General features: G+C 38.8%; 1 protein-coding gene and 1 long non-coding RNA gene across 3 annotated transcripts; both read left to right on the top strand.

Annotated features, from left to right (window-relative positions):
- The first annotated feature begins 2,552 nt into the window (after positions 1 to 2,552).
- Positions 2,553 to 22,072, top strand: LOC144030605 (rho GTPase-activating protein 6). Of its 2 annotated transcripts, XM_077537048.1 has the most exons (14): positions 2,553 to 2,792; positions 13,541 to 13,700; positions 13,790 to 13,861; positions 15,169 to 15,431; positions 16,571 to 16,769; positions 16,893 to 16,948; positions 17,021 to 17,171; positions 17,260 to 17,408; positions 18,671 to 18,850; positions 20,387 to 20,484; positions 20,574 to 20,779; positions 21,077 to 21,154; positions 21,381 to 21,446; positions 21,501 to 22,072. In XM_077537048.1, the coding sequence occupies exons 1-14, from the start codon at positions 2,652 to 2,654 to the stop codon at positions 21,872 to 21,874; spliced, it is 2,193 nt and encodes a 730-aa protein (XP_077393174.1). In that variant the 5' UTR covers positions 2,553 to 2,651; the 3' UTR covers positions 21,875 to 22,072. The 2 variants fall into 2 exon arrangements, with proteins under 2 accessions (XP_077393174.1, XP_077393173.1); XM_077537047.1 differs by having other exon boundaries at positions 2,555 to 2,792; positions 21,381 to 22,072.
- Positions 8,136 to 9,315, top strand: LOC144030612 (uncharacterized). Its single transcript, XR_013287301.1, has 3 exons — positions 8,136 to 8,619; positions 8,906 to 8,987; positions 9,073 to 9,315. It is a non-coding gene; the product is annotated as an uncharacterized LOC144030612 (long non-coding RNA).
- Positions 22,073 to 22,343: the final 271 nt, after the last annotated feature.

Below are 22,343 nucleotides of genomic sequence, written 5' to 3'. Positions count from 1 at the left end.
AACAGCATGCCGAACAATCACCCAAACAAAACAAACTTAATATGGCCAGCTATAAAAACATCGTCACGCTATTTTCATTTTACTTCCAGTGAATAATCTTTGGCAGTTATTGTTGCCAAGTTCAAGAAAAATGGAGACATAACCTCCCACATACATACAAATAAGCCCATATGGCACAATCCGAAAGCAGGCTGCCAAAAAATGCTGCATTATCTTTCATAATAGTGTCATCTAATCTGTTATTAAAAGCAGAAAATCCCATTATATTATTGTGGATGTTCTTTCTTTGCCTTCCTAATAGCAGCAGTCAACGCTGCACTGATCCCACTTGATAAGTGACACAAGTGGGAAGCGCAGAAGAGAATCTGCTGCGAGTCCTCAACATGGCCGCCGCCAAATAAGTGGATCAAACGCAAAGCCGACCTCTTTTTATCGCCACTTCCCCTTGTCTGTTTGGTGGACCCGCGTATCTGATGGAGCCTTATCGTGGCCGTGCAGCGCCGGTTCGCATGTCACGTTATCGCGCAGGTCCTTTCCCGGGGGCTCCCACAGGAAGATCGTGTTCCCTGGGCGCCGCATGCCCGGCCGGCTTCTGGAGCGCCCTGCTAACCACAGGGAAGGGAACAAAGAAAAAAAAAAAATCCAGTGCGGCCCAAAGAGAGATGGGAATGTGTACCAGTCTGTCTCACATTCTTGTCATACTGAGTGGCTAATAACACTCAAGGCAAATCGAGGCCTGATGAAGTACAGAACCACTAGTAACCATTCGTTAGAATTGTCTCAGAATTATAGCGTGGCTTCAACATAGCGATTTTGGCGCCATCTTGTGGCATTTTAGAGACCGCAAAAACAGCAAATAGGCACGTTTTTAAGCTAATAATGAAGGATATGTTGGCTGGGGTGGGACTGCATAGTCGACCTGAAATTGCTAGCACTTAATCGTAAAAATAAAAGAAGACACTGTATCCTCATTACTTGTTACACAAGTGTAAAAAGACGCCAATCATTTAAAAATGCAAAGACATTTTGATAATGATGTCTTTTCTCATGTTCTTCACCAAAGCTGTCAAGTTGTCAAAGCTTGTGCTTTGCTGGAAAGAAGTTTGACGCTCCTCTTGCTGAACCCAGTTGAGCTCTTGCATGATGTCAGTCAACATGGCGACGGTCCAGCTTTTGGAGTTAAAAAAAAAAAAAAAAAAAAAAAAAAGCCACAAAACTCGCCATACTTAAGTGCACTATTAATATCTGAATTATGTATAATGTTACATTAGCTTACAACAGGGGTTTCCAAACTATGACCCCTGGGGCCATTTGCGGCCCGCCGTCCATTTTTCAGTGGCCCGCGACATATGCTAAGAATGGCATTTGACTCAGTTCAAATAAAATAAACAAAAATGTTTGAAGATGGTCAAAGTAAGAAGGGAGGGTATCAAAAAACAGGAGCCATTAAAAGGTTATTTTAGTTCACTAAAACTAATGAAAAAAACTTAAATTAAAAATTCAAAAAACAATATTGTTACCGAAATAAAATAAACATGAAAATGCTTTTTAAAAAAAGCAAAAAACAAAAAAACAAAAACAAAACTGAAACTACATTTTATGTTTACAAAATTAACTACAAACTAACTATAATTATAGCAAACATGTCCTTCGTTTTAGTCTTTGGTAATTAATTTAATGCATGAGCCTTTGGGGGCGATTTTAAATGTGATTTGGAGTAGATTTATTTTGATATCAACCGGAATAATGACGCTTGAGAGTATGTCACATAAGAGTGACATCATCTCGCAGCAGAAAATAGAAAAGCACCAAACGATGACGTCGCTCTCATGGTGTTTTTTTTTTTAAATATTGCGCACAAGTAATACACATTTAAAAAAACAAAAACAAAAAAAAAAAAATATATATATATATACTAATACTGAAACTAACAAACTAAACTAAAAATAAGCATTTTTTCTTTACAGAACTAAACCAATAAAAACTAACAGAGCCACCCTGAAAACTAATAAAAACGAAATAAAATGAAAAATTTCAAAACTATAATAACCCTGCTGCCATCTTACAAATAGATTGTTTTATATACTGTAGCATTTTTCTAAATATGCAAAAGCACAAATAAATGATTTGCACAATTTTTCGGACTAAACACAATTTCTCTTCATAACATGATGTGGCCCTTGCGTCCTTCTGATTTCCTGTATGTGGCCCTCAAATGAAAAACAGTTTGGACAGCCCTGGCTTACAATAAAAAACTGGATGTATTAGGTGGTACTTGGTGTCAAGACTTTGAGAACCGCGACTGTATATGGACAAGCGGTCAATACACGTCCAGCGAAGGAACATTTCGGAACAGTTGTGTCGTTGTTGGTGCCAGCTATTGCAATTTGTCATTGCACTTTGTCAGGGAAAATAACTGGAATGAAATGATGGATGAGCTTTGTTTATCTGCAGATCTTTAGAAGGGGGGGGGGGGGGTTCCGCCTCAGGTCCTGAGTCAGACTCTGAGGGTGTGTGCGTGTGCAAGAGGAGGGGGACTCTTTCGTAATCCCACGCAGGGTGACGAGTTGCAGAGCGTCACTCCGGGTTCCGTTCGGACTCGTTCGGCCACGGGATGAAGCCCGCGTCTTTGGTGACCTTTTGAGACCGACATGTCCGCTCAGGGACTCCTGAGCAGCGTTTTCTCCTGCTCCCTCAGTCCCAGGACCATCTCCAAACGGGGACTCAGGCAGACCAGGAGCCTGGACCCGGCGCTGATGAGGCACTACGGAGCGGAGAACACGTCCTACCAGGTCAGACAACTCGCTCAAGATATCATTTGAACTTCTTTGTGATATTGTCTTTCTGTTCACGTTGCATTCATGGAAAACAGGTTGAAAAAGTGACTGATTAGAAATTCCACGTGATGGGAAGTCCCTCAGGGAGTACAAACTCGGCTTCTATTAATCTTAACAGAGGGCGAATATAATACAATGAGGGCTTTATTGGATAATTGAACATATTAGTATGATATTACAGCAGCAAGGTGGACAATAGTCGCACAAAAGTATTACAAATGAAGTCCAATACTTGTACTTATGTATTTACTAGGCAACGTGAATGAGAGCAGCAGTAGTGTATAGCGACTTGACATATGAATAGTAAACTACATGAATATAAATCAGGGGTGTCCAAACTACGGCCCGGGGGCCATTTGCGGCCCGTCATCTATTTTTTTAGTGGCCCGCGAGATATGCTAAAAAATGGCATTTGACTCAGTTCAAATAAACAAAACAAAACAAAAAATGTTTGGAGATGGTCAAAGTAAGAAAGGGAGGGTGTCGAAAAACAGGTGCCATGAAAGGTTATTTAAGTTCACTAAAACTAATGAAAAAACTAAAATTCAAAAAACAATAATGTTACCGAAATAAAATAAAAACAAAAATGCTTTAAAAAAAAAAAAAAAAAAAACTAACTGAAACTACATTTTATGTTTACAAAACTAACTAAAACTAACTCTAATTATTAATTTGACTCAGTTCAAATAAAATAAACAAAACAAAAAATGTTTGGAGACGGTCAAAGTAAGAAGGGAAGGTGTCGAAAAACACAGGTGCTATTAAAGGTTATTTTAGTTCACTAAAACAAAAACAAAAAAAAAACCTAAATTCAAAAAACTATTTCATTAACAAAATAAAATAAAAACGAAGATGCTTTTGATAAAAAAAAAAAGGAAACTAACTGAAACTACATTTTATGTTTACAAAACTAATTCAAATAAAACTAACTATAATTATGGCAAAAATGTCCTTCGTTTTAGTCTTTGGGAATTAATTTCGTGCATGAGCCTTTTGGGATTTTAATTGTGATTTTTATTAGATTTATTTTGATATAAACCGGAATAATGACGTCACGCCCATCATGTTTTTTAAATATTGTGCACAAGTAATACACATTAAAAAAAATCTAAAACTAATACTGAAACTAACTAAACTAAAACTAAGCATTTATTAAAGAATTAAAACTAATACAAAAACTAACAGAACCACCCTGAAAACTAATTAAAGTTGAGAATGACATAAAAGTATGAATGTATGAATATTGATAATACATAATTTAATGTGCAGCAGCAAGAATGTTCAGCGCCATCAGTTTTAACTCCGCAGTGGACTGGCAACTTTACATGAATTCATAGAAGCTAGGAGACCTATTATTTTTTGTGTTAAGCACATTTAGAAATATATATTTGTGCCATTATGAAAATGAACACAGCGACTTATTTATTTATTTTTTTTGCCCTGTGATGTCATTTTCAATCAACAGCAAGTGGCAAAATGGCCACCCTCATTCCCCTAAAATGGAGTTAAAAAACAAAAAAACAAAAACGGGTGGATTCAGCTGCTTAATTAATATTCCAGAAACATAATATTGACTCAATCGCTCCCAAAGACGTATTTATACGTTTTTTTGTTTTGTTTTATGCTAGAGCATACAGAAGGCTTTGATGCAGCCTCTGAACTGAAGAGAACGCTTGAATCTAAGGTAGTTATTACAAAAACGGCCAGCAGGTGGCAGCAGAGTATAAGAGATCAACCAGGGCCATTTTACAAAAACTCTTTTTTTTTTCCCTCCACTGTTTTAAACAGATTTGTGAATAACGATTAAACTTAGCTATATTCCAATGCTAATTGCTGCAAAATGGAAACATAAAAATATACTTTTTTTTTTTTTTTTTTTTTACTTCTTTTGGTAGGTTCCATGTTTTTATAACAAATAGAACACAATATTCTGTGGGCCTTGCAAAATCAGTCAAAATGCAGTAAAACAGCTGGGAGTGAATGAGTTAATCAGAATGTCATGTTTAGACTAAAAAAGATGACAGTTATAATAACGAGCTCAATTAATTAATTCATACAATTATTCCGAGGTTTTGATGCATGCTGTTGTCATATTTATGAATGAAACACAATGACATCCACCACACATCAGCATCTGTCTGCACCTCAATCAAATTCACCAACATTGCATTACACCACCTGCGCCCCAATTTAGACCGGCTTTTAGCTGGTCTAAGGTCGAGCCTAATTTCTCTCACTAAATTGTCAGGTGAGCTGGGGGCATGTAAAAGAAAGCATACTCGGTCTGCAACTAATATTAACTATCAGTTGTAGTGAACGAATATCATATAACCATTTTGAAAAACAGTGGAAATCTTTCCCAAGTGAAGGCATTTCAACATCGCAGCATTTTCACAACAGAGCGGCCCGAGTTTACGTCAGCAGACGCGGGATTCAAACCATGTGTGTGAGTTTTATTTTTTTATTTTTTTGTCAAAAAATGGGTGTGACACTATGGGAACACACTGACACATTTTGCAACTATTTAGCTGGGTGCAACTCAAAACGGCTTTCTCATGTCACAACAATTTCGGACACAAAAAAAAGGAAAAAAAAAAAGCCTTTTTGTTTATTTACACATGCAAAAACAAAAGGGAAGGAAGTGCTGTACTTTAATTGGCACCGATTGTATTGTACTATCAAAAAAAAATACATTGCTTTTTTTCTTACCCTCTAATTTTTTTTCCACCACAATGAAAATGGAAAAAACAAAAAAAAAAAAAAAACGTACTTTGATTTATGATCCAGCGCGATGGCCACAAGCGCCTCTTTTCATTAGAGCTAAATCTGCGGCGGCAGTAACGCGCGTATAATTTAAGACTGTTTGTTCTGCACAGCCAGTCCTCATGGTAACACTGTTTATTTTGTGCAATGGAACCTTGACATTATAAATAGGCTTGTAATGAAAACCAGATATCTGGACCATCTTATAATCGTCAGCAAGAGAGGACGGAGTGGGAGCGCTTATGTAATGCTAATGAAACGGATTAATACCGCAGAAAAACAGCTTATAGATGTCCACAATCGTTTTTCTTTTCACCCGTTTTCTATATCTCTGTTAGCTGATTTGGGGCAAGACAACCTGGACTGGTTGCGAGCCAATTGCAGGGCAAACAACGTCAACAAATCTAACATGCACATTTTTGGAATGAGGAACCTGGAGAAAACTGCGTAAATATGGAAGAACATGCAAATGCCACACACTCCACATGGCTTTTTCTTTAGCTTTTCGGGACTACCTCACAATGATCACTCCAAAAGAGAAACGTGACAGGTGACACCCCCGTGAGACAGTTTCCTTTTTCTTTGGCTTTTTGCCACACTCATTCCTAAAAAGAACGACAAGCCTCAGGGTGGAAATTGAAGGGGAAAAAAAATAGAAATCATTGTGATTAGGGATGGGCGAGTACCGATACCAGGTATCGGTATCGGGCCGATACCAGCCTTTTTTCAAGTACTCGAGTACTCGTGACGCAGACGAGTACAAGCGAGCGACGGCAGAGGGGGAAGACGTGAAGTGAGTCCTCCTTGCCTGTAAGTGGCGCTAGCGTGCAGCAGTTTTTCACCAAAACTTCACCGGTTTGGAAATACTTCAAAATTGTCAATCTTAAACTAAAAGAGCATTTTTGTGTTTTATTTTGATCGTTAAGACGATTGAAGAGTGACTGTGCTGTTTTTTATTTGTTTTTTTTTTGTTTTTTTTGTCAAAATTAAAGGAAATATATTTGTTTAAAAATATCTTTTAGTGATTTTTTTTTTTATTTGACAAAATGTACTACTGGTATCGGCAGTTGGTATCGGTATCGGTGAGTACTGAGGGTCTGAGTATCGGTATCGGTCTGGAAAAAAAATTGTGATGTTGTTGTTTTGCTGCTGCTTTTAAACAATTGTGTGCCAAGCAAGCAGCACGGTACACAAGTGTTTAGCATGTCTGCCACACTATTCTGAGGTTCTGGGTTGGAATCTCAGCTAGCAGTGCTTGCGCGTATTTAATTTATTGCAGGTACTCCAACTTCCTCCCACGTTTTTAAAAACAGCCCTGCAAGGTTCACTGAAGTTGGTGCGAATGTGAGTGTGCACACTTGTTTGTTTTGATGTGCCCCGCGAGTGGCTGGCGACCAGCCTGGAGTTTTACCCACCTCTCGGCCCAAGTCAGCTGGGAGAGGCTCCAGCTCACCCATGACCTTAGTGAGGACGAGCGCTCTAGAAAATGGATGGAAAATGAAGTTATGTTACTTAAAAGACTGCCCGTACCGTTTCGATAACCAAATGTGGGACAGAAACATTTCATTTCTATGGGAAATTTGTTCAAGCAAGTTGGACATCGCTGTTGAACTTGAAAAGAATAACGCCGGGCTGAATTTATACCACGTGATCTGTCATGCCACTGTCATGTTTGCTATATGACTTAAAAGGAGGAATTCATTATAGGCCGAGTGTCACAGAAATGCATTGCACGTGTGTAATAATAAATGGTCTGGTGCTCACTAGCTGGGGGGGTTCAGTAGCCTGTGCTAACGTTAGAACAAAGACGAGTCATCTGGTTTCCATGAGCAAACTCAGTTTTCCATTGTGGGCCAGCATGTCTTGATCCGTGGCTTCACTTTCCTGCAGGCCCATATTTCTTCCCACAGTACAGTGCCCCTATTTTTTATTATTATTTTTTGCCTGGCATGGAATTAAGCCACTGACTTACCAATGCATCGCTATGGCAACTACTCCTGAGTCGGAGGAGCTGCCGGGTGGACGGATGCGTGTAAGCACAGAGGTCAGAATCAGTTCATTCAAATCTCAACGTTTGTTCCCAAGAGCTTATTATCTGCGGCGTGTCAAGTCGCAGGCTGTTGAAGCGACAGCGGGGAACCGCATCCAGATCACAGCGTCTGCTTTGAAAGTGAGGGAATAATACGGTTAACCTGGCACTGGGTAGGGAGGCGTATTACCTGTCATGGATTTATGAGGATTTCACTGTACTCTTTCAGTTTGCTCTCTGAGTAGGATCAAACGGTTCCCCTTCTGAGGGTTATACAGGTATTGTATTAGCCCCATACGGCACACAGTGGAGGACAAAAAAATTATCACTACTACAAAAAAAATCCATAAAACCCTGCTGTGTGTGTGTGTGTGTGTGTGTGTGTGTGTGTATATATATATATATATATATATATATATATATATATATATATATATATATATATATATATATATATATATATATATATATATATATATTTATAAAACGCTCGCAAATGTGCTGGCCAATCAGCTTCTCAAACTGCTTCCGGGTATTTTTGTCTCCGCTTGGGTCTTCACCATAGCAACAGTATAGCGGAGGATCATGGGAATTGATGCGTTTTTTAGCCCCGTCAATCCGAAGTACAGTTAAACGTACATGGTGAATAATTCATCCAAACGACGAAAAGGCGTAAATACAAACATAACGTAAAGTAAAACTTAATCTATATAATAAAATAACTATATTTACTCCGTCTCATTTAGGCTATTATTATCATCATCATCATCGGTCTTTTGATGAAGTACTCCCGTTTGGGAGCTCTCAAACTGGTCAGTGAACGTACCGCAGTTTCTTCTCCTGTCAAGAGTTTGGATCATGGCTGAGAACATGTCGACTCCGCTACTTATTTTAGTTCGGGGTCAAGTGGTTTCGGAATGTTTAGTCGAAACGCAGCAGGTTTGAGTTTTCGAAATGGATGAACCTCGTTTGAAGCGAAGCGTTACTCAAGTAAGTTACTATCTTTGTTTCTCAATAATGTGCGCTTCTAAAGATCGGTTCTGTCCATTGTATTGTGTTTGTTGTTGGTTATTAAATTATCACCATTAATTATATTTCGTTGTTTTTCTTAAGAATAACAATACTGTAAGGACTTTGTGTTTTTGAGCTTGCATGTTATTATTATTTTTAAAAGCAAATTGATATTGTTTATTTTATTTTAAAAAGCACACGTATTTAAATGAATAGTATTTTGTTGAAAGAGTTAAAACCTCCCCAAAATGAGATTTGTATGCAGGGAAAGGGAAATCAAAGTCAAGCGCCATTGAATGGCTTCCTGAGCACTGGGGACCACTCACCACCTTTCTGCATGTAGCTAAGTGTGTTTCTTCCCTATTATCGCATGTTTCGATCTGTCCATATTGTACGAACTACCTCCAAGCTTTCCTGTCTTTGTGTTCAAAGGGAGGGAAGGCCAACACGAGCTTTGCATCTCAACAAAGCCTTTTTAATTGGGGTTAAGGCTCCTCTAGGCAAGGAAAAGGCCAGCAGCTGTTTGGTCACTGGAATACAAATGCTGTCCTATCCAATACATAGATAAATGTGTTTAAACTTATCATGGAGGTTGGAAAGAGTCAAGCACTCATGACTATCTTATTTTGCAAAGGACATTCTCCAAAGAAAAGAAAAAAAATCAACTAGCCTTAACGTCCCTGAAAAATGAACATAAATATTCACACCACAGAGTGTTGTTACCATCTGTGCAAAGTTGAAGTGATTAAAAATACCCTTAAATAAATAAAATGAGGCTTCAAAATCACATCATGAAAAATAAAGTACTCTGCTAGAATACTACGACCTCAATAAATGGTAGCCACTTCCTCAAGCATTTTTCTTATGTGAACACGTAACGACATTTTTGAGCTGTGAAATTCCTCTATAGGCTACTGGAATATTGAGTTGAGCTTTTTGACTTATGTTTTAATGACAAGATTCGATGTAGCACCAGACGATAACTGACTGATTCCAAGAAGACGTCTCATTTTGTCTTTCATGTTTGTATCTGCGTCCCTTGACTGCGTGGCGGTGCACTCGCATGACTTTGTGCTTGACTTCGTGGCATCGCGGGTTCAGTTCCGCCTCAGGGATGGCGTGAATATGAGTGTGAATGGTTGTTTGTCTACATGCACCCTGACCCTGAACGAGATAAGTGGCATTGAAAATGAATGAATGAATGGATGGACGGATGTATCAACTGCCTTGTTCTTGTCGGAGTGCATGCTATGGATTGCAAAAATTCACTCAGCCAAACCAACACTTTCACCTGCTTACCTGTACTTTTTTTTTTTATGAGCAGTTTTAATCCTAGCAAAGGCTCCCATATTATATGAATCAATACCTAACGTTCCTCATTACGTTTTTTTTTTGTAATTAGAAAGGTGCGAATGTCGAGTACAAGATTGAAAAGTAGGAGTTCAACGAGAAGTCAAATCTGTAACCAACACTTCAGACATGATTGACCTTGAATAATAACGGTAGACGTGCTGGTGGCAACACCAGTAGGAAACTTTCCTGCTCTTGCATCACGGGCGCTTCCAGGCGTGTAGTGTGATGTCAAATTGAGTCACAAAAAGTAGACACACTTGCAAAATCTCCCGAGATCCAACATCAGAATTTTTGTTCCAAGAAGTTTTCGTTCAACAATGTAGTGTCACCATACATCGCACATATTTCAAGCAATGTTTTTGTAATGGGTTTTTATTCTTTTTTTTTTTTTTAAATTAATTAATTAATTAATTTACTTATTTACTTATTTTATTTCTTTTTATTTTATTTATTTTTTACACATTACATTACAATATAAGAAAAAGATAAGGACCACCCCCCAAAAAGGCACAAAAAAAATTAGCCAATTTTGCAGATTTTTCTGCCTTTTATAATGTTAAGTATAAAGTATTGTAAAACAGTCAAATGTTCTCTGTGCAGTTCACATCTCTTGGTGTAAGTATTAAGGGACTAAAAATAAGTTATTATTCATTATCTATTTTTTATGTATTTATTTTTTGATAGTCGGCCTAGTTATCAAAATTTTATTCTGACAATATCGGAAACAACATCGGCCTCTAAAATCTATATTGGTCGGGCACTAGTTTATGCAGTATACCAACCGTAATGCCCTCACATGTGGGAAAGGAGAGCCACATTTTCCAAGGCATTTTTCACCCATTTATTGAACAGATTAAATAGATTGAGTACATATGCAGAAAAAGCGTTAAAAAAAAACTTGGTAAATTGGTTTAAATCTGGACAAATGTGTGTCTCGCTCTATGTTGTGAAAAATTGTTGTGTGGCTCTGGAACGTATTCACTGCAACAAGCGGTGGTTCACTGAATGTGTATTGTTGTGGTTGTCGTAGAACCTTTGGCAACTGTCTGATTAAAAACGTTCCCAGCAGGTTGTGTTGTGGATCCCTGCTACAGTAGCATGAACCTAATTCTCATTTAATGGAAGCGAGCCACTTTAATGTAAGCCTGATCCTGATAATGAGCGGCTAAGCCTCTTTGGAACACGGCTCATATGATTATCTTGACTTGCGCCGGATGGATCAAGGCAACCGTAATCTGCGGCACGGCGATGCTCAACAAGTTTGAGGATTGCTCAGCGGATTATTGAAGCTGTCGTTCGCGCCAAATCACCGCGTTTGGCTTTTTAGGTGTGGGGATTTTCCGTCAAAATGTTTGCGCTTTTTTTGTGGCATTGTTGAACATTTCTGGAGACTTTGAGACTCCATCTACAGACGTTCAAGCAGCACCCCTCCTCGCCCAGGCTGCAATGAGTCCCGCATGTACAAAATCACCCGATCTATCTATATATGTATTTATTTGACAATGACAGGAAGATGAACTTGGTGATAAACGTGGCAGTCATAATGTAAATTAGCAGCAGTTTTACTGTACACAACACTGGGACGGAAGTGCAGTGACATGGAGGACCAAAATTGCCAAAATGAAAAATTAATAAATAAAGAAAAGTGAAAATAAAATGAATGTGAAAATAAAACTCAAAAATTAAATACAAAAAAATATATAGAAATGGAAATAAAAACAATAATGTGTGTGTGTGTGTTTGTGTATATATATATATATATATATATATATATATATATATATATATATATATATATATATATATATATATATATATATATATATAGTAATAGTAAAAATGAATCCAAAAATAAAAACCTGATTTAAAAAATATAAATATATGTGGAAATAAATACAAAAATAAATATATAAATACAATTTGATACTAATCAATAAATAAACACTCTGCTCTGACGATGTCAGCATGAAATACGCAAGAAATATTATTCAAATGATGGGCTGGTCATAAGTGTATCTTAGGTTGAATTGCACAATTATTTTTACATTTGTATTCATTTTTTTTAGTATTTTTTTATTTTTGTAATTATTGAATTTCTTTATTTATTTATTGTTATTTAATTTCCATTTACAGTATATATACTTTTTTGTATTTATTTTTTAATTATAGTTTTTATATTCATTTTTATGCCCCCCCCCTACATACAAAATGGTTCGCTTACAGACAGTTTTTCAGAAATAGAAGATATTAGGGGTGTTAAAAAAAATCGATTCGGCGATATATCGCGATACTACATCGCGTGATTCTCGAATCGATTCAATAATCGGCAGAATCGATTTTTTTTATTTTTTATTTTTTTATTTTTTTTATTTTTTTTAGGATTCACACCTTGAGCATGGAAGAATGTTATATGAACGGCACATTAAGCCTTAATATTTTTATTTTAATGCTGTTCAAATGTGAAACAGATTGCAAACTGTTTGTGTACAGTGGCTCACGGTTATAAGCCTCAAGTTTTAGATAAATATATTCATACAAATCTTACAGTGTACATGTACAAATTTACTGATAGTATTTTCTAAATTTGAATGGAAAAAAATCGCAACAATCGACTTATAAATTCGTATCGGGATTAATCGGTATCAAATCGTGACCATTCGTATCGGGATTAATCGGTATCGAATCGAATCGTGACCTGTGAATCGTGATACGAATCGAATCGTCAGGTACTAGGCAATTCACACCCCTAGAAGATATCATTTACTTGGTTGTTTAATTTCACTCTTGATAGGTGAGCAGTCACTCAAGAGAGAACCTACTATTTGTATACCAGAGATTTAAAAACTATATTTTTATTTGTCTCCTTGTAACTTCAGCAAAAAATTGACCTTTATTATTGGCTGCAATTTTGTATCTGCAACTACTTTTACCTTCATTTCCAGGGGCTGAAAAAAAGGTTTGTTCAAAGATGGTTATTCTTAATAGTAATTGCGCTCAAGTACTTCCTGAAGTTCATGAACATCTAATTCCGCTTCCTCCCTGGAGATGCTTTGCCACAGGCTTTTACTGCAGCCACCTTTCACTGTTCGCTTGCTGCTTGTTCGTGGCTCTTCCTGACTTCACTTTTCTTTTCAGTAAGTCAAAAGCTATTTGGGTGAGATCAGGCCATTGAAAAATAGTCAATTTATTTGCCTTCACATTTTTGTTTGCGTTGCTTTCAATGTACGTTTGGTGTCATTCATATGCATGAGATCAGGCCACCGACTTGTAATGGCTCGGTATCACAATACTTTGGTCCATATTCAACAATCATATTGCGCTAGTGGATTAATTAAGATCATTAGTAAAGGCTCAGCCCCCCTGCAACACATCGCCTCTTGGAGAACAAAGTGCTGTCACGCCACTCGACTACGCCTCGATCCAGTTAAGCTAAAATTATCCCCGTACAAATTGTATAATTGCGTCTTGGGGAAATTAATTTCACTTCCTTTTAATGTCTTCTAATGTCCATGTGTGTGTGTGTGTGTGTGTGTGTGTGTGTCCTCAGGGAGACTTCACATGGAACAGCGTGTCAGGACGCTCCGTGGGTCTGAAGCCCGTCCCACTGCAAAGCCTCTCCCAGCTGGAGAGGGTTCGTCTGCAGGACGTTGCCTTCAGGCGACTCCTTCGAGATCGAAACCTGGGCTGCCACGTCACCATTCCGAAATGTACACGCGCCTCGTTCTTTTGCGTCACTCTTACGATCAATAAATGAAGGCAGAATAAAAGTGTTGTTTTGATATGTCTGCTTTTTTAGATGGTCACAAATACAAGAAGTCGCTGAGACGTAAGCTGGATTCACTTTCGAAGGAGAAGAGTAAAGACAGAGGTGATGTGTGTGAAGTACTTTTCTGGGTACACCCTTCAACTTTTGTACCCTGGACACTTGATTCTTACACGCTCATGAATCGGCGCCAATTGGCTAAAGGCTTATGTCGCAGTGTTGCGCAACATCTCGCCACCGCTCAGCTACTGTATGAGATTATTAACAGCAGAGTTTTACACATAAGCCTGAAAAAAAGTAATATACACTCTTATTTCTTTGTCACAGCCACCTAGCCCTGGTAGAGGTACTAAATGGAACATATTAATACTGGAAAGCAATTATTAGCCCGTTGTATTTGTACTGGCAGTGAAGTGCACGAGTGGTTCCCGGCTGTGGCGTCTCCCTGTGCTTGCGTCGTTTTTTGTTTTGTTTTTTTCTAGGCACTCCCAACTTCCTTCCATATTACAAACAATGATGTTAGTAGCTTCATTGAAGACTGATTGTCCGTATGCATCCAGGAAGCGCCATAGAACATCATTAGCTAGATATACTCCTACTTTCCTACTTGTCTCCCTGTGTGTCAAAATTGCTGAGTCAAAGTGCACTTACATCCCAACTGCAGTGCTTATTTCTGGTGCTTTTGTGATTGCATCATGATGTTGAAGCATGTTCCCCGCTGAGGAATGTCATTTACTTAAGCCCCTCCTCCACCCTCCATTTAAGAGCCCACCCGGCCTCTACACTTGAAAAGAATCTCTATAAATGTACTCAAGTTCATGTAAGATAAACAAAAACATTCTCAAATGGCAGCTCATTGATCGCCGCGCATCCTCTGACAAAGCCACGCCCCCTCCTTCCTTTTTTTTTTTTTTTTTTTACTCTTTGTTTACAAAAGCACTAAGTGCACTCAAACTCTCAATATTCAATGCGTGACACCCTCAGTCCGTACTTGTTTAATAATACGCTTTGCAATGTAAAATATGCCACTGAAGGATAAGCACCATTCACTCAGAAATGAACAAAAATGATGCATCAAGCAACATAATTTTTTTATTTATTTATTGTTTTCATTCCTGGATCAAGCAACACCTTTTTTGGTCACCACAAAATAGGTAAATAAAAAAGGTACTTTTTTTTTTGTATAATTCTGCTTTGGAACAAAGAGATTACGCAGAAAACAGAAATCTGCGCTATTAAAAAAAATAGTATTCAATTTAATAATAATAATAATAATAATAGTTAAGAGATAATTACATCTAAAAAGTAAATGAAATATTTTTTTTTTTAATGGAAATTAAAATTTTAAAAGGATACCCCAAAAAAAATGACTTAAAATAAAAATAACTTGCGGGCCCCTGTCTGTCCCACAGAAGTGACTCCGCAGGCCTTCAGTATCCCGCTGGCGCAGGTCATCTTCAACGACCGCACGCACAAGCGGCGCCACGACGCGCCGCAGGAGCAGCACTGCGACCCCACCGAGCTGGTGCTGTCCTTCCTCCACTTCACCTCCACCTTCAAGAGGGCCAACAAAGAGCTGTCGAGCAGCAACTCGTCCCTCAGCTCCAATTCGGAGAGTCCCAACAAGTCGCCGTTTGCTCGAGCGGCCGACGCGGCGCCAAGGACGCGCAGGAGGGTACGATCAAACCTTGCACTCGTTCTGTATGTTCTCAAATAGTACTCTTTGTTTTCATAGGGTGCATCCAGTTGATTTTTTTTTTTTTTTCCAAAAGAAGTAATATTATCACGATATGAAGGTCATGATACGATAATTATCACAATATTGTGGGGGGGTTGGCGATATTTAAAAAAGATCACAATATTGTAAAAAAAAAAAAAAAAAAAAGCTCATACTAAAAAAAGCACAATATTGTGCTTTTGTACAAAACATCAATGCATATAAACCACCTACAATCTCTAATAAAATTATTGAGGCACTTACTTGCTAATGCAAGCACACGTTGATCGCTTCACAAGTAAATTAGCTTCACCTTCATCTGACAATTAGCATAGATTTTAAACATAGAAGGCCAAAACATCCCTAATGAAAACTAAATTGCACTATTTTAAACATAGAAGGCCAAAACATCCCTAATAAAATTTAATTGCACTAATAAACTAGCCACTAGAGGGTGCTAGACCTGCACAAAATGGAAATCGACTTTTTTTTTTTTTTTAACAGATGTGTTCCTTTTAAATATTGTGCACATGACGACGACGATACTGTGGCAGTTTTAATATCACGATATTGCCCTTATCATTACATCTCTAGCTGTAATTGCATTTTCTGTGTTAATAAACATTCACAGTACAAAGAATTTGATGAAACCGATTAATCATCACAATGTACTGATATTTAAAAAAAAAAAAAAAAAAAGAACTAAAACATGGTAATATAGTTTATTTGTATAAACTTTATTAATGCCCTAAATAAAAATAGAAAGAAGATATTCACAACAAAGAAGTAGGAAGAAATAAAAATTAATCCTACACTTTATGTGGAGTACAAATTGAATAGAAATGGAATCTATTTTCATTGCACGAGTCACAAATAGAGAGCAACAAAATCCATTTCACAGTTTCAACTTGTCCAAGAAAAATGAACAAATAATGTCGTCCATAGAGGGAGACAGTAGTGGAAAGACTGATGGGTCTCCAGGCAGCGCCCCCGATTTCTTAGAAAAGAAAATGATAACAAACTGCAAAATATGCTGCTATGTAAGTTATTATTTTATTTCTAAAGTAATCATGGTTTTCGTCATCCCCCTTTTAAAGGGTGGCGTGTCGGTGGACTGCATCACCGACCTGGACGATAACCAGTCGCAGCTCTTGGAAGCCCTCCAGTTGTCGCTGCCAGTGGAGGCGGCGGGCAAAAACAGGAAGAAGAGGCCCGACAAAAAGCTGAGCCTGAACCCCATGTACCCCCAAGTGCCAAAGGTGGTGGAGCTCTGCTGCCAGCACCTGGAAAACCACGGTACTCGTGAACCAAATGGGCTCGGCCCCTATTGTATTATTGTATTCCTGACTTTTTTTTTTTTTTTTTTTTACCCATGAATGCTGATAAATCATGTCTGAGATTGCTATCATCTCTGCGTAGGTTTACAGACGGTTGGAATTTTCCGTGTGGGGAGTTCCAAGAAGAGGGTGAGGCAGGTAAGAAGTCAGTAACATGATGGCAGCAACACCTTCAGCAATGCGTGTCGTTTGTTTTCCTTTTTCATCCAGATGCGTGAAGAGCTGGATCAGGGATGGGAGCTACGTTTGGACGAGCGACATAGCGTTCACGACGTGGCGGCGTTGCTGAAAGAATTTCTCCGCGACATGCCCGACCCCCTGCTGACGAGAGAGCTCTACGCCGCGTTCGTCAATACGACGCGTGAGGCACATACACATAAACGTGACGTGAAAAAAAAAAAAAAGCAAGTCGTCAGTCGCTGAAGCGTTTTCCTGAACTGATAACGCAGTGTTGGCGCGGGCAGAGCAACAGAAGGCCATCCAGCTGTTGATGTTCTTGCTTCCTCCCTGCAACTGTGACACGCTGCATCGCCTCCTCTGCTTGCTGTCCGCCGTGGCTGCACATGCTGATGACGTGCTGGATGAGGAGGGACACAAGGTGAAGAGGCGCTCCAGCTTTCATTCACATTTATGTAGCCCTAAAAAAAGATCAGCTGTTTTTAATCAAACATTGGTTTCATTTTTCTCTTGGTGTAGACAAATTTAAAACATCACAAATCGTGCTGTACTGTCTCAAATGTTCCCCAATTTCGATACTGTAAATGTATATGATCGATGTTTCTTGGGAGGAGCAATATGGCGGCCTCGCGGCATCAAAAATCTTGGCCTATCGACTATCCAGTCACATATTCAGATCAGTGCCCTAAACCTGACTTGAAAAACAATTTTGAAACCTCTTCAAACCCGAATTTCACTCCATGACCTAAAAAGCTCAATTTTGAAACACAATTCCAGGTTTGAAACCATCACTCAGCCAAATAACACCCCAAACTGAATTTGCCTCTAAAATTAAAAAATTAAAATGACTTAATTTAGATAGTTGTGCTCTGTTATGAGTGACACTGTCGGAGTCAAATAGTTCCCACGTCAGTGTTTTGCACTGTATAACTTTCCTTTCTTAATTTCAACTGTGCATCTTTGATGAACCGCAAATTGAATTGAGTTGAAACAATCAAAGTTTATTGTCCACTTCGATATACGCCACAGCCCAAATATTACGCCTCTCATTTGCTTGTTGGGAATAAAAGCAACATGTTGGAGCTGCCTTGATTAAGACTGATGCCACCATGTGGCATTGTAGTTGCCTCCAGGCTAGACACGCAATCTGCAAAGCTAAAGCTCACTTGTCGAGTTGAAAAAGATTGTAGTCACTGCAGTGCAGTAAAACTGCAATATGTCACGGTGAGAAATATTTTGTGGAGATGATTTATCACGACGACAAGAAGGCATGCCTTCTTGAATTAATTGTGCTGCTGTACCTAGTGGAGAGTGAGTGTACATTTAATCCTCACTTTACTTGAAATCTGTGCTTCGACTAGTTTGCCTCAAAAGAAGGTCAATGTCACAGCGACTGATTAGAAGGAAATGAATGGTGGCGAAACAGTACAGAGTTGTTACATTGTCTGTAATTAACCTCTGTGTAAGATGTCACAGGGATGTGTGGATGTGAATTAAGGATCATGGTGAATTAATCATTCCGGATGCTTAAAACGTTTCCTATTAAGAGAGTAGGTCCAAGTTGCCTTGTCATTGATAATAACCACTGATTACACATTATTATTCGTGGCTCCCGGTAATGTTTAAAATTGCCGTAATCACCCTTAATAATGGTCTGTAAACTCTTGTCGTTGATGTGCTCAGAAACCAGGCAACAAGATGACCTCATTAAATCTCGCCACCATCCTGGGACCCAACCTCTTGCACAAGCAAAAAAACTCCGACAAGGAGTTCGCCGTCCAGAGTTTAGCCCGCGCCGAGGAGAGCAGCGCCATCATCGGCGTGCTCCAAACCATGATCAATTCATGTGACTCTCTGTTTCTGGTAAGTTGCACTCACTGTAAACTGTTTACTATCGAGCCAGTGGAATTTTTTTTAATGGAGCGCAAGGCGCCTAATCAAATGTAAACATTCACTTTATACCTTTTTACAAGTGTACTTTTATAGTCACTGATAAACAAAGTGGAACCTCGGTGAAGACTTAGTGGCTCTTCTGTGGTGTAAAGTTGAATTCTGTCGTAGTGAAATGAAGCCTAGAAGTTGATACTTTATTATAATGTTCAATTATTAATGTAACCATTGCAAACCGTGCTAACTTTATGAATACGACGTGACTAGATTGTTGAGATACTTGTATGGCACATCCAAGTGTTGCTGCTGACCAATACAAAGCATAGTAATAGTAGTATAGCTGGGGGGGTTCCACATGTTTTGGTAAAAGCCAAACTGTTAAAAAAATAATAATAATTTGAAGGATATGCAAACTACAACAGTATATTACCATGTCATCAGCATATAGAAGCATCACACTCGAGACAGACTTTTGGGAGATGATTAATTAACATAGAGAATAGAAGAGGGCTTAAATATGAACCTTGTGGTACACCTTTATTAATTAATCTTGAAGTCTGATTGGCTACCCTGAAAGGAAATACACTCAGATGATGAAAAGAGAAGAAGAAGAATGAGTTGGTAGACAGATCAATAAAATATAATTTGCCGAAAAGGAGATAGTAATCAACCATGTCAGAAGCTTTAGCAATATCAATGAATGTCACACCTGTAAGCATACCTAAAAGGGATACTTCACTTATTTAGCCCATTATAGCAATAAAAAGTGAATATTTTGTCTATAATTAATTTGATATTTTCATTATTTTTCACATACAATTAGTACTTTTAAAAACACATTTTTCCAACTTGCTGTTGACTGAAAATGACATCACAATGGCTCAGGTAACCAATCACAGCTCACCTGTTTTCTAGGTTTGGTCATGTGACATTCACAAGCTGAGCTGTGATGTAATTTTCAGTCGACAGCAAGTTGCAAAATGTGTTTTGAAAGGTACTAATTGTACATGAAAAATAATGAAAATATCACATTTATTATAGGCAAAATATTCATGTTTGACTGCCAAAAATGGCTAAATAAGTAAAGTATATGTATATATTTTTTCAAAGATCTTTGCTACGCTACTAACCCATAAGCGGTATTGTGACGCATTTTGGGCCTTTTGATGGTTCTGACCAAGCCATTTCAAAATAAAATACTGCTATTAATAGAGATATGTCTACAGTGTAATTATTGGATTAGGATTGGATTGGGTCTTAGTTTTTTCATTACACTATCAAAAGTTAAATTTCAAAAAAGAAATTCAAATTAATATTGTTGAATATTTATCATGGGCAAATATGTTATATCTTTTCAAGTTAAAAAAAAAATATCTGCTTTTTTTTTTGTGCCAGTTTAATGAAAACGTGAAACATGCTACCTCAGTTGTATATCAGTTTGACCAATAGCCTGCTCACTCAGATGAACAATTTGATGTAACATGACAACGATCGCGCGTTCACATTCAGGTTCCTGCCGAGTTGCAAAACGAGGTGCTGCTCAGTCTCCTAGAAACCGATCCCGATGTTGTGGACTACCTGCTCCGGCGTAAGGACACGCATTACTAGTGAGTGCCAACCAGGCTTCAATTGTCTCTCACGATGAGCTCATCAATCACATATCACATTCATCTTTTTTTTTCATTTGTTTGTTTAGCGATTCAGGCCTGGTCGCACCGCACGAGTCCTCCCTGATGGAGAGGTGCTCCTCCAATGAATCCATGTCCAGCCGCGAGGCGTCCCCCTACGACAACAGCTCCCCCGTCTTGTCCGATCGACTCCTGCTGCTGGAGGACGACCGGCCGCTCTCAGAAACCGCCGATGAGCACGCGTCGAGAAACTCGCCAACGACCTTAGCAGCAGGTAAAAGTTGAATTCAAGTGTTTTGCTGTGAGACATTTTTTCCATTGAAAGCTGTGAATGAAAGTCTGTTTGTAAAAGCAGCTCCCATTTGGCTCTGACAGCATTTTTTAGAACTAAGATTAATGGCAGTGCGTCAGTAATGTCGTGCTTCATCTAAAATGACTCTGCTCCCAACATGCTGTGAAGTAAACTATGATTATACTCTCGTGTCGAATAATTAGACGTACACGAGGAGTATTTATTTTTCACTTAGGCACACTCATTAGTCTTGTTCTCTCTTTTGTCTATGTGCTTTAGAAGAGGCCTTGGAGGATCACTTCTGGGACACCTGGCATCCACTTTTCAGCAAGAATGTTATTGACCTTAACATCAATGGTAATACCGTCAGGGCCTGCACGTTTCCATTGGATCAGTGCGCTGCAGCTAATTTAGCAAATACCAAAAAAAAAAAAAAAAGCTCGGGACTGACAAAAGCGTTACTTTATTTCTTTTTCTGTTATTTGCTTTTTGAAAAAAAAAAAAAAAGGCTGCACTTCATTCGCAATCATCAAAGTACAAGGAAGACGCAACCTTCAAACGTCCAACGTCTGTTTTCTCTCAGGCTCCCTCGGAGACTTGTCTGAATGGAAGTCATTCGGATCGTCGGAGGGGCTGAGCGGTCGCCAAGGTAACAGCAAGCTGCCCGTCAGCCCCACGCAAACCTCATTGGATGCTTCCGAAGGCAGGCCACACCCCCCCGCGGCTCGCAGCAGCGGCAGCGACGGCCACGGCGACCAGACGGGACCCAGGCAACCGTTACCTTCATTACATCGGGTACCCGTCAGCCAATCCGGAGCCATCAGCGCCGACAACCTGGCAGACAGGACCAGACGCCCTGTCGATCCAATCCGTGCAGAGAGAGGAGATTGTTTGTTTCGACCTCTCGGTGAGATGCGTGTTTCTCATTCCACGCCCTCCATCAGTCTGGCGCGCCAAACCCAGACTCACTCAAGCACTAGAACTGCACCAGGACGGGCCTCTGGTAAAGCAAACGGCCATATTTGGCAGATCCTGTCGACAAACAATGGAGACGCACTGCCTGAAACGTTGGTGTGACAAAATCATGAAGACTTGTTGGCCCGTCGTAATCAGCCGCTCAGATGCCTCACTGGTAGTTCAATACATTTCACTTATTTTACTATATACTATGTATATATACAGTGCAAATATGTATTTTTTTTTTTTTGCATTTATCGTCAATGTATATATATTTTTTGTAAATAATCTACAAATAAAATGCATTTTGCCTTTAAAGCGTTTATTCTATATTTAATAACTTAATTTTCAGCCACGAATGTTCACATGCTGAATGTCAACAAATTTGACGTCCCTTTGCAGACGTCCACATTTCCCAAGTGTGCATTTAATGCATTTGTTTATCTGTTTAGTTATTCAGGTAATTAGCTCCATCTAATCTCCCCAGTGAGCAGCTGTGGCAGGTAAAGTCTTCATGCTTTAATATGCTTTGTTTTACATCGTAGTGCAAATGACTTGATGCAAGAGTATTGCAAATAACAGGATTCAT

This window comes from Festucalex cinctus, chromosome 11, assembly GCF_051991245.1.
Source record: "Festucalex cinctus isolate MCC-2025b chromosome 11, RoL_Fcin_1.0, whole genome shotgun sequence".
NCBI lineage: Eukaryota > Metazoa > Chordata > Actinopteri > Syngnathiformes > Syngnathidae > Festucalex > Festucalex cinctus.
This window is presented reverse-complemented; position numbering and strand designations above follow the sequence as displayed.

Excerpts from the sequence above, each read along its gene's own strand:
- LOC144030605 (XM_077537047.1), top strand. The coding sequence starts at position 2,652 with ATGTCCGCTCAGGGACTCCTGAGCAGCGTTTTCTCCTGCTCCCTCAGT. Across the intron at positions 13,862-15,168 it reads GGAGAAGAGTAAAGACAGAG|AAGTGACTCCGCAGGCCTTC; the intron begins GTGATGTGTGTG and ends TCTGTCCCACAG. Across the intron at positions 16,770-16,892 it reads CCAGCACCTGGAAAACCACG|GTTTACAGACGGTTGGAATT; the intron begins GTACTCGTGAAC and ends ATCTCTGCGTAG.